Here is a 19,433-nt window from a genome sequence, read left to right on the forward strand (position 1 = left end):
ACGATCTGCTCGAATTGGATTCTTTCACTTGGATAGAATTCTACGGTCGAGAAAGACGAGGTCGATCTTTCAATTTGTCGACTACTTTATTCTACTGGACACGTATCTTGTAGCCGGTCAACAGGCTCGTTGCTCGACAACACGACGTGGTCTTACTGTCCGATCCGATTGTTGTCTCTGGATCAAGTTGATGGATTATCTTGCCCCTTTATTTTGACTTGAAAAGTGGAAATCAAACGGAAGAAATTGACGTTAGGATACAGCCTTGAATTACTTCGATCTTATTCACACCTTTTCAATATTGCATTGTACAATCCTTGCACTACTACGGATAACTCGGGCTGATTTCTCAATCGACGAGCATTAGCAAAAGAAAAAAAAAGGACTCTTGTCAATCACTTGCTTGATGTTTGGAATGGTTGCTCATGAGCTGCAAGAGTAGTATCGAAGGGATAACATTCTACTTGATGACAATATCGAATTTATCAATTAAAGTACTTTCTTGGCCTCTTTGGTAGTGTAATGGCCAAAAGAACATAGCGACATCACTGTGTGATCATTATTTCCTTTCACACTTGGATATTACTACGTTTTGCTATTACTATCATAAACAATAATAAAAGACAACAAACAGATTCAGCTTTTGCAGGGTACATCGAAGACATTTTGGCTAGCATTATAGCTTGCCCCTTGCATAACAGAATTATAGGTCGAAAATTATTGGTGGTTCTCCAAATATAATTCCTTCCACTATTACAGTCCATCACAATTTGGCCTCTTGCAATTTATCCAAGATATTTGGGTGATAAAAAAAGAAAGTTTTACAAACAATCATGAAGATTAACACACGCCAATGGACCGTTTCCGGCTTAAACAAAAACTTGACTTTCGTCATATGCCAATTTTATATAGTCATTTCTATCCTTCCATCAACGATGGCCTTCACTAATAATAAGGAAAATTTGGTATCGTCTGCTAAACTATCATTAAAAAGCCAAGCTATCATACCCTTAGACACATTACTATCTAAGAATAGCGCTGGAGACCGATTTCTGGTCGTCGCTAACATATCTTGCTATCAGGTACGTCTTTCAACAATACGCATATTACAAAAATTTTTCCAACTAAACTGTTACACCTGGACGTTTAACGGATTGCAACATTATTCTATCCTCATCAATTCTGCCTCAATCTTTCTATCATGTAGTGATAGATTGCTCAAGAGTAGAGCATTTTAAACTAATTAGTCCTGATTGAAAAATGTATTTAATTAATGCATTCACCAGTAAATTATAATGATTACTCTTTGAGCCTGCAAACAAGAGTACGTTCAATCCAGTTTACGCCATGTCTAAATTGTATGATTCTATTTAATTACTAAACTCAAAGGTCATAAATATAAAATGATGCTTTACTGCTCTCTATTTTGCAAGATCATCTCCTCTATGTCATTACATAGATAGTTATTATGCACAGACTACCAAATCAGTATGAACCATAGCATTCATTTTTAATATGGCTTGTTCAATATTAATTAATTAATTATTTAATTACCAATATTGACTTGAAAACAGCTTGCATCCAAAAATGGATTCAGCCGACAACAAGTAATATCATTTTCTTCAGTATTGCAATCAACTCTAATATTTTTCAGCTACCATCGTTGCAAATTACAACTTATTATACCGTAGTCTACGTCGGCATTTCTTTTTCTTTATTTCCTCCATATCTCTTTTCAATTTCTACCCTGTAAAACGTCAATAGTCACAATCGATGACAAATGCAATGGAAAAAATATATCGTTAATGTCTCTCTATTAGTATTATTTATTTATTGTTAGTGTATTAAACTCAACCAGTCAAAACTTAGAATTAAATATGTTTTTCTCCTTGAGAATAGCTATAGGCCTGAATAATTAATTACCCTACATAATAAATGCTTAGCTTATAACCGCTAATTCCTATAGTGGTATGATTGAATAAAATCTAAGAGGCAAACCCGGTACTCTGTATTGCAAAACCTTAGACATTAGTCTATCATAAAAAGTCAACTATTTTCTACTGTATGTAGAAGGAAATGCTTTCAGAGTTTTTGTTCGCATTCATTTACAAAACTGCAAGAGTACGGTGCCTCAGACGTATTTTTACCTATCATATTGAAGATTGAAAAAAGTGACATTAACTGAAACACGAGTATGATCATCGTTACAAGATTGCAAAACTTTTACATAATGCATATATAACCTGTGCTACCTTATAAATTATTTTATCAAACAATCATAGATGATTAATTTTACGATCGCGTACAATAACTTAATAGTTCGATTAATTATATTATCTTTTAGCTTATCAGACTTTACCAATTTTTACCAATTTCTCTTCATATTTCTCAAATTCTATATTTAACCAAGCAGATTAGACCTTCCTTTTCCATATTATCCTGCGAATTTTCGAATGACCGCGATGAAAACGTAAGTTCTTTCTACCCTCATATGATAACAGCAGAATATTAACGCCATTCTTTTTTAATTTATACACTTAAAGTGTAATGTTCCCAAATTAACGAAATAGACATGATCATTTCTATTTTCATAAAGCTGAAGTAGAATCTAAAACTTGTTCATTTAAAATCCCTTTTCTATGTTCAGAAATTACTGAATAAACCATGCGACACATTTCTTATTAATCAATACTGCCAGCGGAAAGTTACAGCTGATAAATATAAAAATGATCAGATTACTTTGCTATATGAAATCAACAATGGTAACCTTTCCAAATTATATATCCAAAGTTGTCAAAGTAAAGATGCCATCAAAAAAAGTAGATGGCTCGATATTAAACGAAACGCAAGCTACTGCAAGGTTAGAATCTTAGGTCATTAATTATGGAATTGCATCCTATACGGGTATACTGCCTATCCTGTATTAAAAATGGCAATTGATAAATCGGCCATAATAGTGTCCAAGCATTGTGATTTAAAATTAATTATCACTCTTTTATTATGTTTTATAGGCTGACCTAACCTTCATCAACAAAAATGCCGAATATGCCTTTAACATTTACGTTGTAATGTTGTTATTTTGGTGTATTTTAACTGTTTTTTGGATATTAAATTGGATTATGTACTGGAAGGTAAATTTTTATACACAATGAACATTCAATATATGTATGACATAAAAGTTGCCTTAGCAATGTGTTAGTAAGAAAACACGAAATGATAGCCAGCGGATGAAATCTTTTCCATCACTAATAGATTAATTTACTATATTTTACAGTATTCAAACAATCTCCACAAAATTATCACAGTTTATCCTATCATCAAGGTCACGGCACTGCTTTTTACTACTATACGACTTCAAATTCTATCAACATCAGGTACTATAATTGATTTATATATCCTTACTAGCGTACCATAGATCACAACGATACCTGAATTAATGCAATTTATACCTAAATATAACGGTATTCGTATTTTCAAAAAATCACCAATATTAAAGTCATAGTATTATCAATTTTAATAGGAAAATCCTTCACCATACTAGATACAACAGTAACGGTTTTTGATAGCATAGAAAATCCATTCTTATTTGCTATCGTCATGTTAATTTCTGAGGGCTATTGTATTATTAAAGACTCTGTTAGCAGACACAAGATTTTCGAATTAGCAGGTAACAGTGTATTATTAGAACATAAATATAGTATTATTTTTGTTTAAGTTGGGTTATACTCTCTTCCTTTTTATTAGTGTATTCTATACTCTTCTCGATATCGACTATGTGCATGCTCTTGATCCACAAATATTTCTTGGTAAGAACAATTTACAATTTTTTTTATGTTCCCGGCGAGACATTTTATTTATGTATTACTAAACTAATCATATTATCTTTCATTTGTTGTTATAACATCTCTATAGAGCGTGATGGTATTTTGTGCTGTCGTTATGATGTATAAAGCTTTAAAATGGTGTACGTATAATATAATGTTACTTCGACAATTCTCTGAAAGATTAAAGTGTATGGTTTCGGAAGTAAAATTAGTACATATGACACACGTAACCCCACAAGATCAAATTGCTGCAAAATTAAATATTTTGTTGCGTCTTAGACATATATGCGCAATATTCTCTGTTATGTTTGCTGCAGCTATTACATTAACATCTCTACTGTATCAACTCCTGTGGATTCAAGCTCTATTCTTTGAAATTCCCAAGACTTTTTTGTACACATGTATAGCATACCTTTGTAGATTGCGAAATTTTGCCCCCTATAATGAGATTACGTTAGCCATTCCTTCTATGGATTATAATATTATTTATACACCTCGATCATCTGGCGAGGATAAACTTGGCATTTACTTAGCAATACCATTAGAAAATGGAGAAAATCTTGTTGATAATGATGAATTAAATAGAAATACAAATAACATTTCTGAATAAAAACGTTTTCAAGACTGTAAGCATGAGTATAGCATAGCTTATATCCTTAGAAGCATAATCTATTTATTGCTATTTAGCTAACATATCCATTAAACGAATATGAAACTAAATTTTACCTTTTTATTACAATTCTTTCATTGATCGACTTTGCTTTATTTTATTATATTCGTTTATTATTACTATTCACATTTTAATTTTCGTTCGTATTATATATATATATTTATAACTTTCATTTGTATCGAGTAATGAATGACCTTTATAAAGTAAAATGAAAACCAGTTCATCATTACTATTATTTTACGTTTTATAACAATTAATATTTCATAAAATAAAAATTCATTATTATTCAACAGCGTAATGTATAATTGTGGAAGCCTTACGGTTATTAAGTTCTTTTCTTGATGGTTATGAGCTATTAATTAAGTGTGAAATCTACTAGCTAATTACATAAAAATCCTTATAAATACTGTGTAAAACGAAACTGCCTTAAGAAGATTTCCTGCATAACTTTTACTTCTAGTATTGTAGCATTTTGGTTCACCTTGTCTATTTGGAAATATGAATTAATTATACAAGATTATGAGCTTACTTTGGATCGTAATTATAAGCAATGGCTCACAAGCAAACTTAAAATCATACAATAACTTTAATCGGAACCGTACTAGTTAGTTGTCAAAGAAAGTGAAATTTGATAGTGAAATATTCTGCATTAATGCGATATGCGTAATATATCTGTAAGCAAAGATAACATATGTGTATCTACTAATTTTTTAAAGGTTAGTGGCTTAGTAATTTAGAAAATAACTTTATCATTTTTAGCTAAAACTAAATTTTACCTTAGCTTCGAATGTTTATACTATGAAAGAATTTAATATTGTAAGCATATTTATTTACCACCAGAAAATTTTTTGCCTAAACAGTAATGCAGTAACAAAATTATGAGCATTTACTACGGACAGCAAAATTGATAGTACTCGCATGTGCATAGCTAGCTGCTGGGGCACTGTATCAATATTTGAGAGACATTCAGTGCTTCCGGCGATTACAGTACCTTACGTTCTAACTGACAAGCTAGCGATTAATCTACTGTGATTTTCACATTCCTTGCTATTACTATGGTTTAGCTATTATTTACCCGGCCTACACTTTACTACATGCCAATCACTAAAGGCAAGTCAAGATTGCCTATAGGATAGCTATATCATAAACTGTACAATACAGGCAATATGTTCTCATCATCACTTGAGAATTGTAGTGTCCTGCATCAAATTAATTATAGGACAAAGAAGATGTAGAAATGTTTCTCGTGCAAAAAATAGTGGAATAGATAGTATCTTCTTGTGCCTTTGCTTATACAGTACTGCAGTTTAACGGCCTTGTATGCAGATTTTTCCTTAATTATATATTTATAATAGTAATTAACTATCAACTACCTCAAGTGCTTTACAGTTTATACGGAGTAGCACAATAGCACTTCCAATTAGTTTCACAGATGATAATGAGAATTCACAAATAAGTAGAACCGACACGAGTACATTATCAAGGACAACATTTTTTATTCGCAGAACTAAATTCTTATAAATATGTAATTTAATTATCAAGTTGGATCAAATCTGCAGTGTACTATGCTTACAGACTACAAAGAAACCCTACGCAACAATAATGCATAGTATTATTGGACATCGTAGTGCTTTTAAGTATGTAAAGTTTAAATTTCTTTAATGTCATTAATGCAGTTTTAATTAACCCGTTAAATTGTAAAGCCTACTGTAACATTTTAGTTTAATCCATACTTTAAGTAATTTAGTGATTTTCGTCAGACTTAAAAAAATCGCTTAAATACAGACTATGAAACATGAAACCGATGTACTGTAAAGTTGTAGTAAGAAATTGATATTATGATATACCAAAAACAAAATATCACACTATTGCGGAGATACAAAACAGGAAATCAATCCATATCACCACAAGAATAATATGTTAGTTTCAAAGGAAGAATTATCAACCTTTAGAAATATGTTTGATCATGGAAATTGTTAACATGACGCTTAATTTTCATCCTTAGTACCATGTTTTAAAATTCGGGTGAATGCAATGTAATCAAAATTTCCAGACGAATCGATTGGCGCACCATGAAACATATCGTTTACCTATAATAAAAACCGTCATTTATCTCATTCCTCGAAATCATTAATTATACGAAATTTAAAAATTGAGGCATATTCTCAATCTTAATAACATCGTTATACCTCATCTTCTGTCATTCTATCACCCATGGTCATTAATAACTCGCGAAGACTGAAGAAAGGTTATAAGTTAATAAGTTAAGTTTTTGCATTACTCACATTACTATGTAATCATCGTAGCGTAAGGGCATTAGTTAAGAAATTAAAACAACGAAATTACTCCTAAGTTGATACTTACTGTTCTTCATGAATTCTTCCTTTTCCATCTTCATCAAACAGCGCAAAGGCATTCCGTATTACGTCCTCCGGATCCGTCCCTAGCATTAGTGTACACCAAAGCAAATGTTTTTAGTTATCGTATCATTGTAACCTTTACCAGTAGTGAAGCGCCACAGCTATAAATACCATTTAATTTGTCTCCAAACAAAGTCAGAAACATAGTAAAATTGATAGGGCCTGGAGATTCATTGATCATATCTTCCAAATACTGGTCAGTTGGATCTTTTCCTATTGTAATGAATTTCAATTTCAAATTAAGCACAGATGAATCTATAACAGTAGCTTAGGCTTGTTAGTTGCTGGTACAGTAATACATGATGATTGATATCTGCTATTAATCATACTTCTAAGGAAAGCTGTTACTAAAATGTAGCCCGAATGTAAGGCAAGGATAATATGGTGGAATCCCCTCTTATAAATTGCAGTTTTGACTGACTTGCAGAAATAAAATAAACATGATGATAACATATCACATACCTAATGATGCTAACATATCGTGCAAATCTTCTTTGTCGACAAATCCGTCATGGTTTTGATCGATCATGTTGAAAGCCTAATATAGCAAAGCAAGAGGACTATTAATACAATGGAGATTAAGAAATAGAAACAAATTAAGGTAATGGTTCACAAATCCTAATTATAATCTACAGAATATATCGTACATTATTCTTGCATATACTGTATGTCAGTAATAATGCAAAAGGTAGACCTTTAGCTTTTGTAATGCTAGCGCATTAATGAGTCATTTTGCATCATAAAGCCAGAAAGTTTTGACTGAACGCAATACTACTTTAGTACAGAGATCATTTATTAGTATGCTTCAATGGAATCCAATGATTTGTGCGAGTCGTCCCTACTAAAAGATACTTAAGGTAGTTTTTTGACTGGAAAGGAATTATCTTGGTGATTGGTACTTTCAGTCTTATACTATAAATGTTTCTACTTTGATAATAGTAATAGTTAGAATTTATTACAAAATATAGTCGTCATTTTTTTTAAGGAGACCCTGGTCAATGAAGGATATCGATATAACTACAGTATTTATTTTGGCATCCTTCACATAAGCAAACTGCAATGAAGTCATTGGTTAACATTGAACTTTGAGAAATAAACTTTATTGATATTAGTTCGATTGCTGAAAGAAACTGTAGCCTAATTTTGTCTTCATATTTGTACATTTCTAGTGGTGTATCATGCAAACTTGGGTATCATAGAACATTACTGTAGAACTATTTCAAGTCACGTAGCAAACTGAATCCAAAGGCACCAAGACGCGATGAGCACATACAGAGTTACCTGACTAAATTAGGTATAGGCGTAAACTGTAGCACTGTCACATATGACTGCGCACGGATGACTTGATACTACTAGTACGTGAGAGTACAAAAGTAAAATGTGATGCCAAGTTAGCATGATCAGATAAACTATTGGGATAAATAATACCAGGAACTGTAGAATTGCTGCTATTGAATGCTATATCTATTTTTATTCTATATGATCAAGTATCTTAAGCTATTCCAAGTTGTACGGCACTCCATGTCAAGCAGATAATCGCCATGCAAAACAAACTAATTTTTACGGTCTATTGATTTGTAAGCAGTTTATTCTATTTGTATATTTGTCGATATATTGAATTTTATTGGTTGTAGATAATACATACCTCCTTAAATTCTTGGATTTGTGTCTGATCGAACATAGCAAAGACGTTAGAAGTGGCCCTTACGGCTCGCTTCTTCGGTACTTTTCTACCGGCACGACGAGCAGCCTGTAAGAGAAGGCCATTTTAGCATTTTGAATAGAATAAGAATAGGATATTCTACATGGAAGTTGTATACTTTAAATCTTTCTCGCATTATTTTCATACAAGCTGAAAGTATTATACAGTACGATACTACATTAACTGATTGGAGCATAGAGTCGATCGCAGACTGCCATCATCGCCAATGCCAACATAATTAATTAACATGGCGTCGAGGGTGCGGTCCTCGTCAACCAACAACACTTCCCTATTGATAATTTGCAACATCTTGTCGCAAGTGATGTTCCGTCCATGCTTTCTATCCTCTAATACTACTCTGTTACAACTTATCACTGCTAAAATGATACTCCAACTTACCATTTTCCTAATAACACTGGAATTTTCCAAAGAACAAGGAGTAAAAAAGGCGTCTGCTTCAGTAAATCTGCCAAGCGTAAAAATGGATTGCGTCTAGCGTGTCCAAGTTGTATGGTACGGCGCCGTGCCCGTGGAATGATACACTAGTTTGCCCATATATTGTAGAGAAGACTATGAGTGAAAGCAGGTAGTTCAGTACTGTAGGTGCCAAGAAGAAGTCATGTCGGCTCATGACTTCCGTCCGTAGCCACCACCATCAAACTGAAGGCAGGGACTACTGTGAAGTCCTGAATCACACTGGTAGTACCGTGTATGGTCATAGACTTCTAGATACAGTACGCTGTATGAAAACTGGACAGTACTATACCAGGAAAGTTCAGATTTTTTTTCTCTATCCATTAAGGGACCGCATTTGACTGAGACTGCGCAATATACTGAGTATTCAGAAGAGAGTACTGTATCGTATTGTGCTGATCATTCTTGGACGGACAGACATTCCGACCTCTTTTCGTCCAAATATTGTTCTAAACATTTCGTTATGACCGTACTTGAGTATGCGGACGGTCTATACTGAACGGACTGATTTTTTCTCTAAATTAAGTCATATTACGTTGAATCTTATTATCGATTACTAAAGCTCTGCTTAGGAATACTGTAGTTACATAAGATCGTAAATGTTATTTTAATTAGTACCAGTGATTTAGAAAACAGATTGAGAAGGTCCATACTAAGTAGCCATTTTTCGATATTTCTAGCCTGATTGGGTGAGAAGGGTCCGCCTGTCCGAGGCAGTGATCAGTCCAGGTTTTCTTCTACAGTACTGTACTGTACACTGTACTGTACACTGTACAGTACAGTAGTGTTCAATACAGTATGCATCAGGAACAGCTACAGTACAGTACCGCTACATACTGTACTGTACACTGTACAGTACAGTACTGCACCGTACCGACCATCAGGCGGCAGCAGGGATGGGACTGGGAGGAGTGACCGTGTTGTACTGTACTGTAGTGTACATGCGCAGTGATTTCTCTACTATGCAGTATGCGTTTGCAGAAATCTCCAGGTTACAGTATACAGTACTGTACAGTGTACACTAGAACACAGAAAAACGTGGTAGCAAGGTACAGTATGGCTACAAAAAAGTCTTTTTGCTGCCCTTGCTACAAATTGATACTAAAAGTTCGTTTGACTATTTTACCCTGCAGCCATCCCTGGCTCCTTGCTACCGTACTCGTATTTAGTGTCGTGTTATAATACTGCAGTGGCACCATGTACAAATGTACATTGTACTGTAGTAGTAGTAGCTATTATGCCGTGACATTGTGTCACGGCTCACCATACATGAATCATCCAATCAGAATCGGGTTCGCTACCTGCTGCCCTTTTTTATCTGTTTACCTCTGCGAGGTTGAACCCAGGACAGGGTTCACGTCTGATGAGCCGTACAGTACTGGAGTGTACGTTGCGCTGTCATTCACTGTATTGTACAGTATTACTACTACAGCGTCCATTCATGACATGGTACAACTATGATGATGACGACGACACAGTACACATGCTCACGTTAGCCACTCCTACGGCGCATTTCAGTGAAAGTCATCTGACGTAAAACGGCGAGTCACCCCGAGTAGGTTGTAAGACATTGTTCCAAATCCACTACCGTACTTGACACAGCGTAGAGTACAAAACCAAGCAAAAAGTTCTATTATCCCTAAACAAGATACACCCAAGATACACCACAGCAAAGATGGCTTCTAGCATGGTACGTCTAATTGATGACTATTTTATTAGGCTACTTTCATTTTTTCTCACTAATCATGCAAGTTGACGCATTTTAAGCCTTCCTTTTCTTTCCTACTTGCCAAGATTACTCCAACTGATGCAAGCACTGCACCGATCAACACCGAGCAAAGTCTATCCAATTCCACAGATTTGAATGGCAAGCACATGTCGAAACGATCAAGAAAATTGGACAAGTTAGGTATGATAATCAAGTTAATAGAAGATGGCAAATAATACTGTTCTAGTTTGATAGATTAGTTCACTTTTCCATCTTGAATTTGTAATGGTAACTTGGATGGAAAGAAATCATTAGTGACGGAAATTGGTCGAAATTCCATTACAATGTGATTTAGTGAACACTGGGTGTCGTGTCGATCATTTGGACGCTTACTATTTCAAAAAGTTTGATAGGCCAGTAGATACTGTACAGTACACACTACAGTAGTCAGTGTCTACAGACAGTACTGTACAGTCGAGGATGGGACAATGCGTTTTTACTTACATGGTACAGTAGACAGTGCTACTATGCCAAAATGCATTCAGCCCAGTGATTGTAGACGATAGTGGGATAGTCCACTCAATGGGCCACATGTTATGATAGTCCGTTTTGGCCTCCTCATTTTAACCTTAATAATGCTAACTCAGAACTTTAGTGCTGATGCCATTCAACGACCGATTGAAAATTATTTTGCTATACAATAACTACAAATCGACAACATACTCTCCAATTAAATAGTAATCACTATGGCAGACTAAAATGCACCGCGCCCATAGTAGTACCTTGTGATCATCGCCATCATAGCCCATGCCAGTGGAGTCGTTTTATTGCCGTCATCCATCGTAGTGAAGTGTGTGTGTGTGTCACACAGCAGTCGGTTGACGCTACTCCTAAACTGAACTGCATCACCTAGAGTGCTATGCAAATCTACTGTAGCTTAGCCTGGTAGAAACTGATGGCAAGCACGGAACATGGGCTGCAATTCCACAGTACTGTAACTGGATGCAACGTCGGTCGATCTCACCTTGCAAAACATCTTCAGCTCTGCGGTGGCCTACCGTACAGATATTCAGTTCATTCAGTCCAATAGCGAGCTAGCATACAGCACCAGTTTGAACAAAATTGTAGAATATCATCCCGCTAGCTGTACCTAGCTGATGCATGTCTTGGATCGGAAGTTGTCATTGGTGTACATTGCATCTGCAGATGCAATGTACACTTGGAGTCAATCTGTGCTGTAGTAAGATACAGGACTACAGTTCTAAATTCCGTCATGATGGGTGAAAGAGCGTTGGAATCATTTTTGCACTGATTAATAAAGTAAACTTGTAGTTTTACTAGGTCAAGAAACATTGCCGTCCCAATCTAAATTTCAGTATTTGCCCTACTGTGATATAATAAAATAAATAAATAAACAAAAATGCTCTTGAAAAATGGATCGATACTGAATATCCAGCAGTACTGTACAATACTATGATACTGCAACATAAGGAAGTGTGATAGCAATGACTCTTTGGAGGGGTTCAATCTGTTGATTTTCATACTTGTACATACCGTGGCATATGAATAAGGTATTGATAAATACGATTACTTGCTGTACAGCACAATCTACAGGTCGTATAATTAATCAATTAATCTCCTTAATACACCTATTGTCATGCAACGCCACTGGATCACAACGTCGTTAAAAGGAAGACTGTCCTTGGTGAATCAGGATCAGACTAAACAAGTCTTGCCCTTCCCAAATACATATCATCATAATCTATTTACGGTTCTATTTGTTTACATTGTGTACTTTAACTGAACGATCATATGTAGCCTTGATCCAGTGCCTCAAAGACACGCTTTTTACGCATATGTCACTACGTACTGTGCTGCATTAAATTACAATCAAATATTGATGATGTTTAGCTATAACACCTAAAATGATGATTGCCAATTTAAATTCTCTACTAACATTCAAGAGAAATTAATTTCGTCTATAGATATGATCCTTATACTACTGCGCAAGTACACATATTCAAATTTCCACTGATTGGGCAACAGTCAGCCTAAATTATACTGTACAGTACAGTACTATGATTGCAGATAAAATGAATCTACTATTATTTATAATATGTATATAGAATTGCAAGTTGTGACAAGTCATGTGATATCAATTTATTTAGCGTTTGCATCATTCCATATAGTATATATAGCACACTACTCAATTATTCAATATTTATTCAAAGACACGTCTACGTACATAGACACTGACAAGCGCTTAAGTCTAGGATATATAGAATAATGCTTATTATATAGATTAAGTTAATGTAAAATGTTCACAATCATTGTCATATTCGTAGCGATGGTTTTAAATAGTGGATAACAACTAAGGCACCATGTAGTTACTCATATTAACCAACAATTTTACCTTCTCCAATATGCAGCACCATACTTATTTGGCATGGATATTGGAGGATCTCTCGCTAAGGTTGTATTTTTTGAACCAAATAGTAAAGCGGACGGTGCGGAGAAAAAAAAGAGGATAGTAACCAAGCACGACTTAACCAGGAATCTCAGCAGCGATTCCGATAACAGTGATGCTGACGATAACTTCGAAATGCTTGCAAACTACGTTTTATCCAATCATTACCTAGGTGACAATGGGATTCGTGACCAACGATTAGAAATGCACGATCAGCAATTCCACGGCCAATCTGGAACACTCCATTTTATTCACTTTCTCACTAGTAGAATGGACGAATGCTTCGAATTTGCCAAAACTTTTCGACTTCCAGATCTATCAGACGTTGTTTGTGCTACTGGAGGTGGTGCATACAAATACGAAGGCAACTGTAAAGAGGTATTGGAATTGGATGAAATGAATTGTATTTTAGTTCTTTGTGAATAGTTGACCGCTATGCATTAAAAATCTCTTAATTCTTGATGGTTGTTATTCATTGGTGTATGTAAAAATCTCTTTTACTATTAGATACTTGGAATGAAGTTGCGAAAGTATGATGAACTTGAATGCCTAATTAAAGGAATTCATTACATTTATGCGCATAATCCATTATCAGAATGCTACTTCTGGGAAGGAGTAACGTCAGATGGAAGTAGTCCCAATGCACGTAAAGTACCGTACGATTTTGGCGATCCTTATCCATACATTGTTGTCAATTTCGGCTCGGGTGTTAGCATATTGGCAGTTCAATCTCCTGATGAATACTATAGAGTTACTGGTTCAAGGTAACTTTATAACTTTCTTAATTTTAAGATGCATTACTATTTCGTGATTAACCTATATTCCAATTTACTAAAGTATCGGAGGAGGAACCTTCTTGGGTTTGTGTTGTTTACTTACTGGTTGTGAAACTTTCGAAGAGGCACTACGAATGGCCGAAAATGGTGATAGCACGAAAGTAGATAAACTAGTTCGCGATATCTATGGCGGTAGCTATGACAAATTTAACTTGCCAGGAAGTACCGTTGCTGCTAGGTAAACAAACAAGCTGTTTAATACTGCAGTAATGTTAAAGAATACCATTTACAGTATCATGTTACTTTAGTGACACTAAAATTTTGCTATATCAGTTTCGGCCATATGATGCATGAAAATAAACGAAAGCAAATGTCTAAGAGCGACTTAGCTCGAGCAGCCTTAGTCACAATCACAAACAACATTGGCTCAATTGCTATGATGACAGCACATGCCCAGGTTAATCTCACCTTAATAGCTTTATTTAAAATAATCTTTTAACTCTTTATCCCCATAATCGCTTTTACACTTACCATCCAATTTCTCTTATTACTTTTACAGAAAATTCAAAGAATCGTATTTGTAGGCAATTTCTTGCGTACAAATGATATAGCCATGAAAATGTTGGCCCATGCTCTAAATTATTGGTCACAAGGAACGATGAAAGCTCTATTCTTGGAACATGAGGTAAAAAAACTTTACAATGTTATTTTGCTATTCATGAAAGAATGTTATAATTACGTTTTTCTTAAAGGGTTACTTTGGAGCTGTTGGTGCTTTGCTAAAACTAAGTGATCAAGTCAATACGGAAAAAAATAATAATAAACAGTAGAAAAATCATCTTGTACTGTAACGATTAATTATCAATTGCTACTCATTTTATTGCATTGTCAGTATATCAATTCGCGTTTAAACTTCCGATTGACTCGTTAAGTAATGATATGAATACTGACTGAAAATAGCCTAATTTAGGTGAATTGTCTACTTCGTTCTATTACAACGTTGTGACTGTTGTAATTTATTCTGGTGTTACAATATACGACTTACTATTTGTAGTACTCTAGTACTGTTCAAGTAACACCTTTTATACTTGTTAGTGAAAATACATAAAACCAACTATATCGCTTATTAATTAATTCATTAAAGAGTGTAATGCTTATTTTACAACAAACCATTTTAAATTTCACGATAAGTACAGATTAATATAGTACTTAATCATCAGTGCTTCGATTAATTAATTATTTAATTATAATCGTCAATAGTGCGGATTGGCGTTTTTGTATGGTGTTACGCTATAAAAGTTTTGATTCACATTTTTGCCCATGAGATGTAATACCCATGAGTTAATTACAACAAGCGAAAAAAATTTTACAAATCCAAACTGAATTTTAAAGCGACCACTTGTGAACATTGCGCTGCAGAGCGATATCCAACAAATGTTCCACATTACCTTAGCCTACATGATTTAATTTTTGGATGCTTATAGATATTGAAATATATGAAATATTCAACTGTAAAGCGAATTTAGCTCTTATTCTTCATTGATTTTATGTAAGTGGTATGGTGAATTATTTTAAATGTGTACGTATGTATACTACAATAATCTACATGTCAAAGTTTTTGATTGTCTGTACAATAAAACATTTCTTGTTGAATATTGTGTCTTTTTATCATGATATCTGATCCGAAATAGTTACATCTACTTTCATTCATCGTTTTGATAACAAAATTAACATTATCATTTCTATAACATCATGAAAGCACGACTGTAAACAGTTCTTTCAATTTTAGACATTATTGGAACGGACTTATCTACTTTAATTTTGATATCACCTGTTAGATGTAAAAATTGATATGGTAGACTGCTTTCATGATTGATGTATGTTGTGCTACTCTTACTCTTAACTAATGCTAACTAATTTAATTCCTTGTGTAACTATGCATAGGTATAATACCGAAACTACTTTATACGTATGTGTATTTCACTTGTATGTACACATTACTTTTCCTTGTTGCAAATACTAATACGTGGCTATTGAGGGCTTACATACTGTACTATGCAATTTCCCTTACTAAATAAATAAAATAATTTTGCTCGTGTATGTGCGTAAATATGTGTTAATGGTTTTATATCTGCTCTATTAATCTCTCTCTATGCGTATATTTTTGAATTTTGCAATATATCTTGTACCTTTAATGACACTATGGCACGTAATTAAATAAACGTGAGATAGGTAGTATATATATTCATATTATTTAATCAATGTGTGTTGGAATATTTAAGGCTAGTCTCGTAAAGTCTGCAACTGCGTGTCTGCAGTACGATTTTACTAAATTGTATCGTCTCTCTAGTGATCAAACAGAGTGATATTTTATCAGTGAATAGTCAAGAATTATTTATAAGATGCATGCAATAAATTTACTAAACTTAACGCACATTTGTGCCTAAGAAAGTCAATAAATTGAATATATCGTCTGATTAAAATTCGAACCATAAATAACTTATCACATCGCAACATAAATCATTATTTGTTTTTTAATAAGACAGTCCTCTGAAGAATCCATAAGATACGTCTGCATATAGTTAATTCTATACTATAGTTTTAGTTTACATACGTTACTCAGACATTCGAATACATAGTTCTCAATCTGTATCTCTATAGAAAGTAAAAAACGTGAAAAGAATGATAAAACTCTTTTATATATTCATAGAAAGATTGTACTGATTAAAATTCATAAGACAGTTGTGAGTTTTATCTAGAATTTGCTGAATCGATTGACCGATATTACGAATACACCTGTAGAACAGAGGTAACTAATTCTACTGCATATATAATTATAATATAATAATCACTGTCCATTGCGGTGGAAATTTATACACTCCGAAATAGATAATCTGATCATTAAATTCATCGAAGCAAATATATAACAGAAATATCACAAATCTATAGGTGATGTCGAGAGATTGCAATAAAATTCGGGGATATGAAAATTGGTAATAAGGTCTAATGGATCATTAGGTATCCCTATTATTAATTATCAATAGAAAATATACAAAGGAAAATATTTAAAAATACTACATCAGAATAATAATTGCTTTTTCAACAACGTTATTTGCTGATCATTAAATTGATATAAACCAGGATAATGTAATCGTTCAATTTCTAATTGTTTCATTAATAATTTTATGGCCAATTGGGCGTCTTCTCCTTGCAAATGGAATCGATCAGCTTTTTCACTTTGGTTTAATTTCTTATAATCGGATAAGTAATATGCAGCTAAATTGAAATGATGGCCTTGCCAGTAACCACTTAAATTTTGATCCTTAGCGCCACATTGAAATCGAAATGAAATTGGCATATAAGCCATCTTACCAGGGAAACATCTCTTTCTAACATTTTCCATTAAATCCAAGGGGAAATTTAAATGTAAGTTATCATATTGCAGTATAATTGAGTTGCCATTACGAATGGATGATAGTACAGTATTGAAAGCAGATCTCCTAGCATACAATAATCTTTCAAGGCTTATTTCCACAAATTGATACCTTTTAAGACTGCTATCGTATAACTGAGTTTGTAATTGTACACTAGCTTTCGATGAACCAACAACCATTAATGTAAATTGGTCGTCATGAGTATGGTTATAATAACGTTCAAGTTGCCTTAAAAAAAATCGAAATGCATTAATATTTTCATTGGCAATCATAATAACAATATAAACGTGAACTTTGTTATTCCACTGTAAATCGACAAGATTACATATTTTATCTGTACTACGATATTTATATAAATATTCCGAGATGCGATAGAGCGGCTTTCTAAATTTTTCTTTAATGATAATATCGACTAGATAACGACTTCCACGCGCACGATCTGATTTCTGTTCAACACCATGGACATGAACTAATTCAAATTTCCCTTTATTTTTTTTATTAATATGATATAGAAGTGATTCAACTATGCGGTAAGCTTCTTCTTTCTCGAATTCATGAATGGAATTGCTGACATCATTTCTACTGGCGACAGGATTAAATCTTCCATAGATCTGATGCTGAATAGTGGATAAATAATACATAATGTTCACTACGTTAACACTCCGTTCAGGTGGTACTACATAGCTTGGACGACCATAAGAGCAGAATTTTAATGCTTCATCCAGATAACGTCGATTTAATCGTGGTAATAAATGGAAACTTTGATTGAATTTAGCAAGTTGTTCTAGCGACTTAATTGCAATCGTTGGTGTTCGAGGAGAAGTTGAATTGACTGTTGGACTATGATGGCGTGAAATTTTGATATAATTGGAAGGTAATGAGATAGATCGTCGCGATATAGTATGATATGTATTGGATGGATCAGTTCGAGACATTTTCCAACCGACCTTGATAAATCCTCGACCAGTGGCACGTGTATGTATAGCTTCGATCCAATATTTTCTTCTACTATCTAAACGGATAAAATTGGAAATTTGTTGATGTTGTTGCTTATTTTGCTTAGATTGGAATAATCGATAGTCGACTTGAGCAATTTTTTTAGCATTATCAGGATTAGTATCGTGACTAAGCCATAGCTCAGCACCATCATCAGCAACGATAGCAAATTGATAATAGGATGTCACTTCAGGATGGATATAGCCGAAAATTCTTTGGCCATGACTACCGCCATCAAATTGCGATTGGAATTGATCAATGGCTTGACAAACGGTTGGATTATGAGGGAAAGTCGATAGTTTTCTTAAATCGCCTATATGATTAAGACAGTTATCGCTACTTTCCCAACGATACAAGCATAAATTGCCTCTTGTATTAACTTCTTGAACGTTTCCTTCATGGCATTGACAATAAGGCATTGAAATTAGATCTTGAGCTCGATTAAATTCTCGCGTGTAGAGTACTATTAAATATAAAATGCCAATCGATAATAGGATAACCAATTTACTCTTACTAATCTTGGTCATGACGACTGTTTGGCTTGATGCTTTGATGATCTCGGTAAGAATAAGTTTAAAATTGAATAATTATCCTTTCACATACGTCGTTTATGAAATGGACAAGCTGAAGGATTCAATTTAATTCATGGTTACTACCACTTTGTCATTCTTGCTAAATCCAAGCGATCATAACGTAAGATCTACTGCAATCTACTCAAAAATTGAAGAAATAAAAAATAGAGCCAATCAGTCACAGTTATACTGTTGTAATGTAACTTAGTATTGTGATTGTAGACTGTTAGCCATGTTTAGTATAATATACGGTAGATATTTATCCTAAGAGATATTTGGTAGCCATAACTATAGACTGTAGTAGTATAAACTCTATGCTAGAGTACAAATGACTATATACAGTAAGGTGTTGAGTTATTAATAAGGTTCTAGGTAAAAATAGAATCGTAA

The 19,433-nt window shown here is 33.9% G+C and overlaps 4 protein-coding genes across 4 annotated transcripts; 2 read left to right on the forward strand and 2 right to left on the reverse strand.

Annotated features, from left to right (window-relative positions):
• Positions 1-935: 935 nt before the first annotated feature.
• Positions 936-4,434, forward strand: TRIADDRAFT_61519 (uncharacterized protein; the record flags this gene model as incomplete). The annotated part of the gene is made up of 8 exons (XM_002117407.1): positions 936-1,082; positions 2,345-2,470; positions 2,648-2,860; positions 3,012-3,131; positions 3,275-3,374; positions 3,542-3,667; positions 3,745-3,806; positions 3,913-4,434. The coding sequence occupies 8 exons, from the start codon at positions 936-938 to the stop codon at positions 4,432-4,434; spliced, it is 1,416 nt and encodes a 471-aa protein (XP_002117443.1).
• A 1,999-nt stretch (positions 4,435-6,433) lies between these two features.
• Positions 6,434-9,078, reverse strand: TRIADDRAFT_38442 (expressed hypothetical protein). Its single transcript, XM_002117465.1, has 7 exons — positions 9,016-9,078; positions 8,560-8,664; positions 7,377-7,452; positions 7,026-7,127; positions 6,859-6,937; positions 6,684-6,732; positions 6,434-6,584 (listed from the first exon to the last, which is right to left on the reverse strand). The coding sequence occupies exons 1-7, from the start codon at positions 9,016-9,018 to the stop codon at positions 6,483-6,485; spliced, it is 516 nt and encodes a 171-aa protein (XP_002117501.1). The 5' UTR covers positions 9,019-9,078; the 3' UTR covers positions 6,434-6,482.
• Positions 9,079-13,244: 4,166 nt separating this feature from the next.
• TRIADDRAFT_61521 (uncharacterized protein) lies at positions 13,245-14,871 on the forward strand (the record flags this gene model as incomplete). The annotated part of the gene is made up of 6 exons (XM_002117408.1): positions 13,245-13,643; positions 13,773-14,029; positions 14,103-14,279; positions 14,375-14,498; positions 14,601-14,726; positions 14,794-14,871. 6 exons carry the CDS (start codon positions 13,245-13,247, stop codon positions 14,869-14,871), a joined length of 1,161 nt encoding a protein of 386 aa, XP_002117444.1.
• A 2,249-nt stretch (positions 14,872-17,120) lies between these two features.
• Positions 17,121-18,998, reverse strand: TRIADDRAFT_61522 (uncharacterized protein; the record flags this gene model as incomplete). The annotated part of the gene is made up of 1 exon (XM_002117466.1): positions 17,121-18,998. One exon carries the CDS (start codon positions 18,996-18,998, stop codon positions 17,121-17,123), a length of 1,878 nt encoding a protein of 625 aa, XP_002117502.1.
• Between the last annotated feature and the right edge of the window lie 435 nt (positions 18,999-19,433).

The sequence above is a fragment of the Trichoplax adhaerens genome, genomic scaffold (assembly GCF_000150275.1).
Source record: "Trichoplax adhaerens TRIADscaffold_24 genomic scaffold, whole genome shotgun sequence".
NCBI lineage: Eukaryota > Metazoa > Placozoa > Uniplacotomia > Trichoplacea > Trichoplacidae > Trichoplax > Trichoplax adhaerens.

What these genes read in the sequence shown, in the direction of transcription:
- TRIADDRAFT_38442 (XM_002117465.1), bottom strand. An exon ending in CGATATGTTAGCATCATTAG is followed by an intron (nt 7,128 to 7,376) that starts GTATGTGATATG and finishes TCATTACAATAG; the next exon opens with GAAAAGATCCAACTGACCAG. An exon ending in GGAAGAATTCATGAAGAACA is followed by an intron (nt 6,733 to 6,858) that starts GTAAGTATCAAC and finishes ACCTTTCTTCAG; the next exon opens with TCTTCGCGAGTTATTAATGA.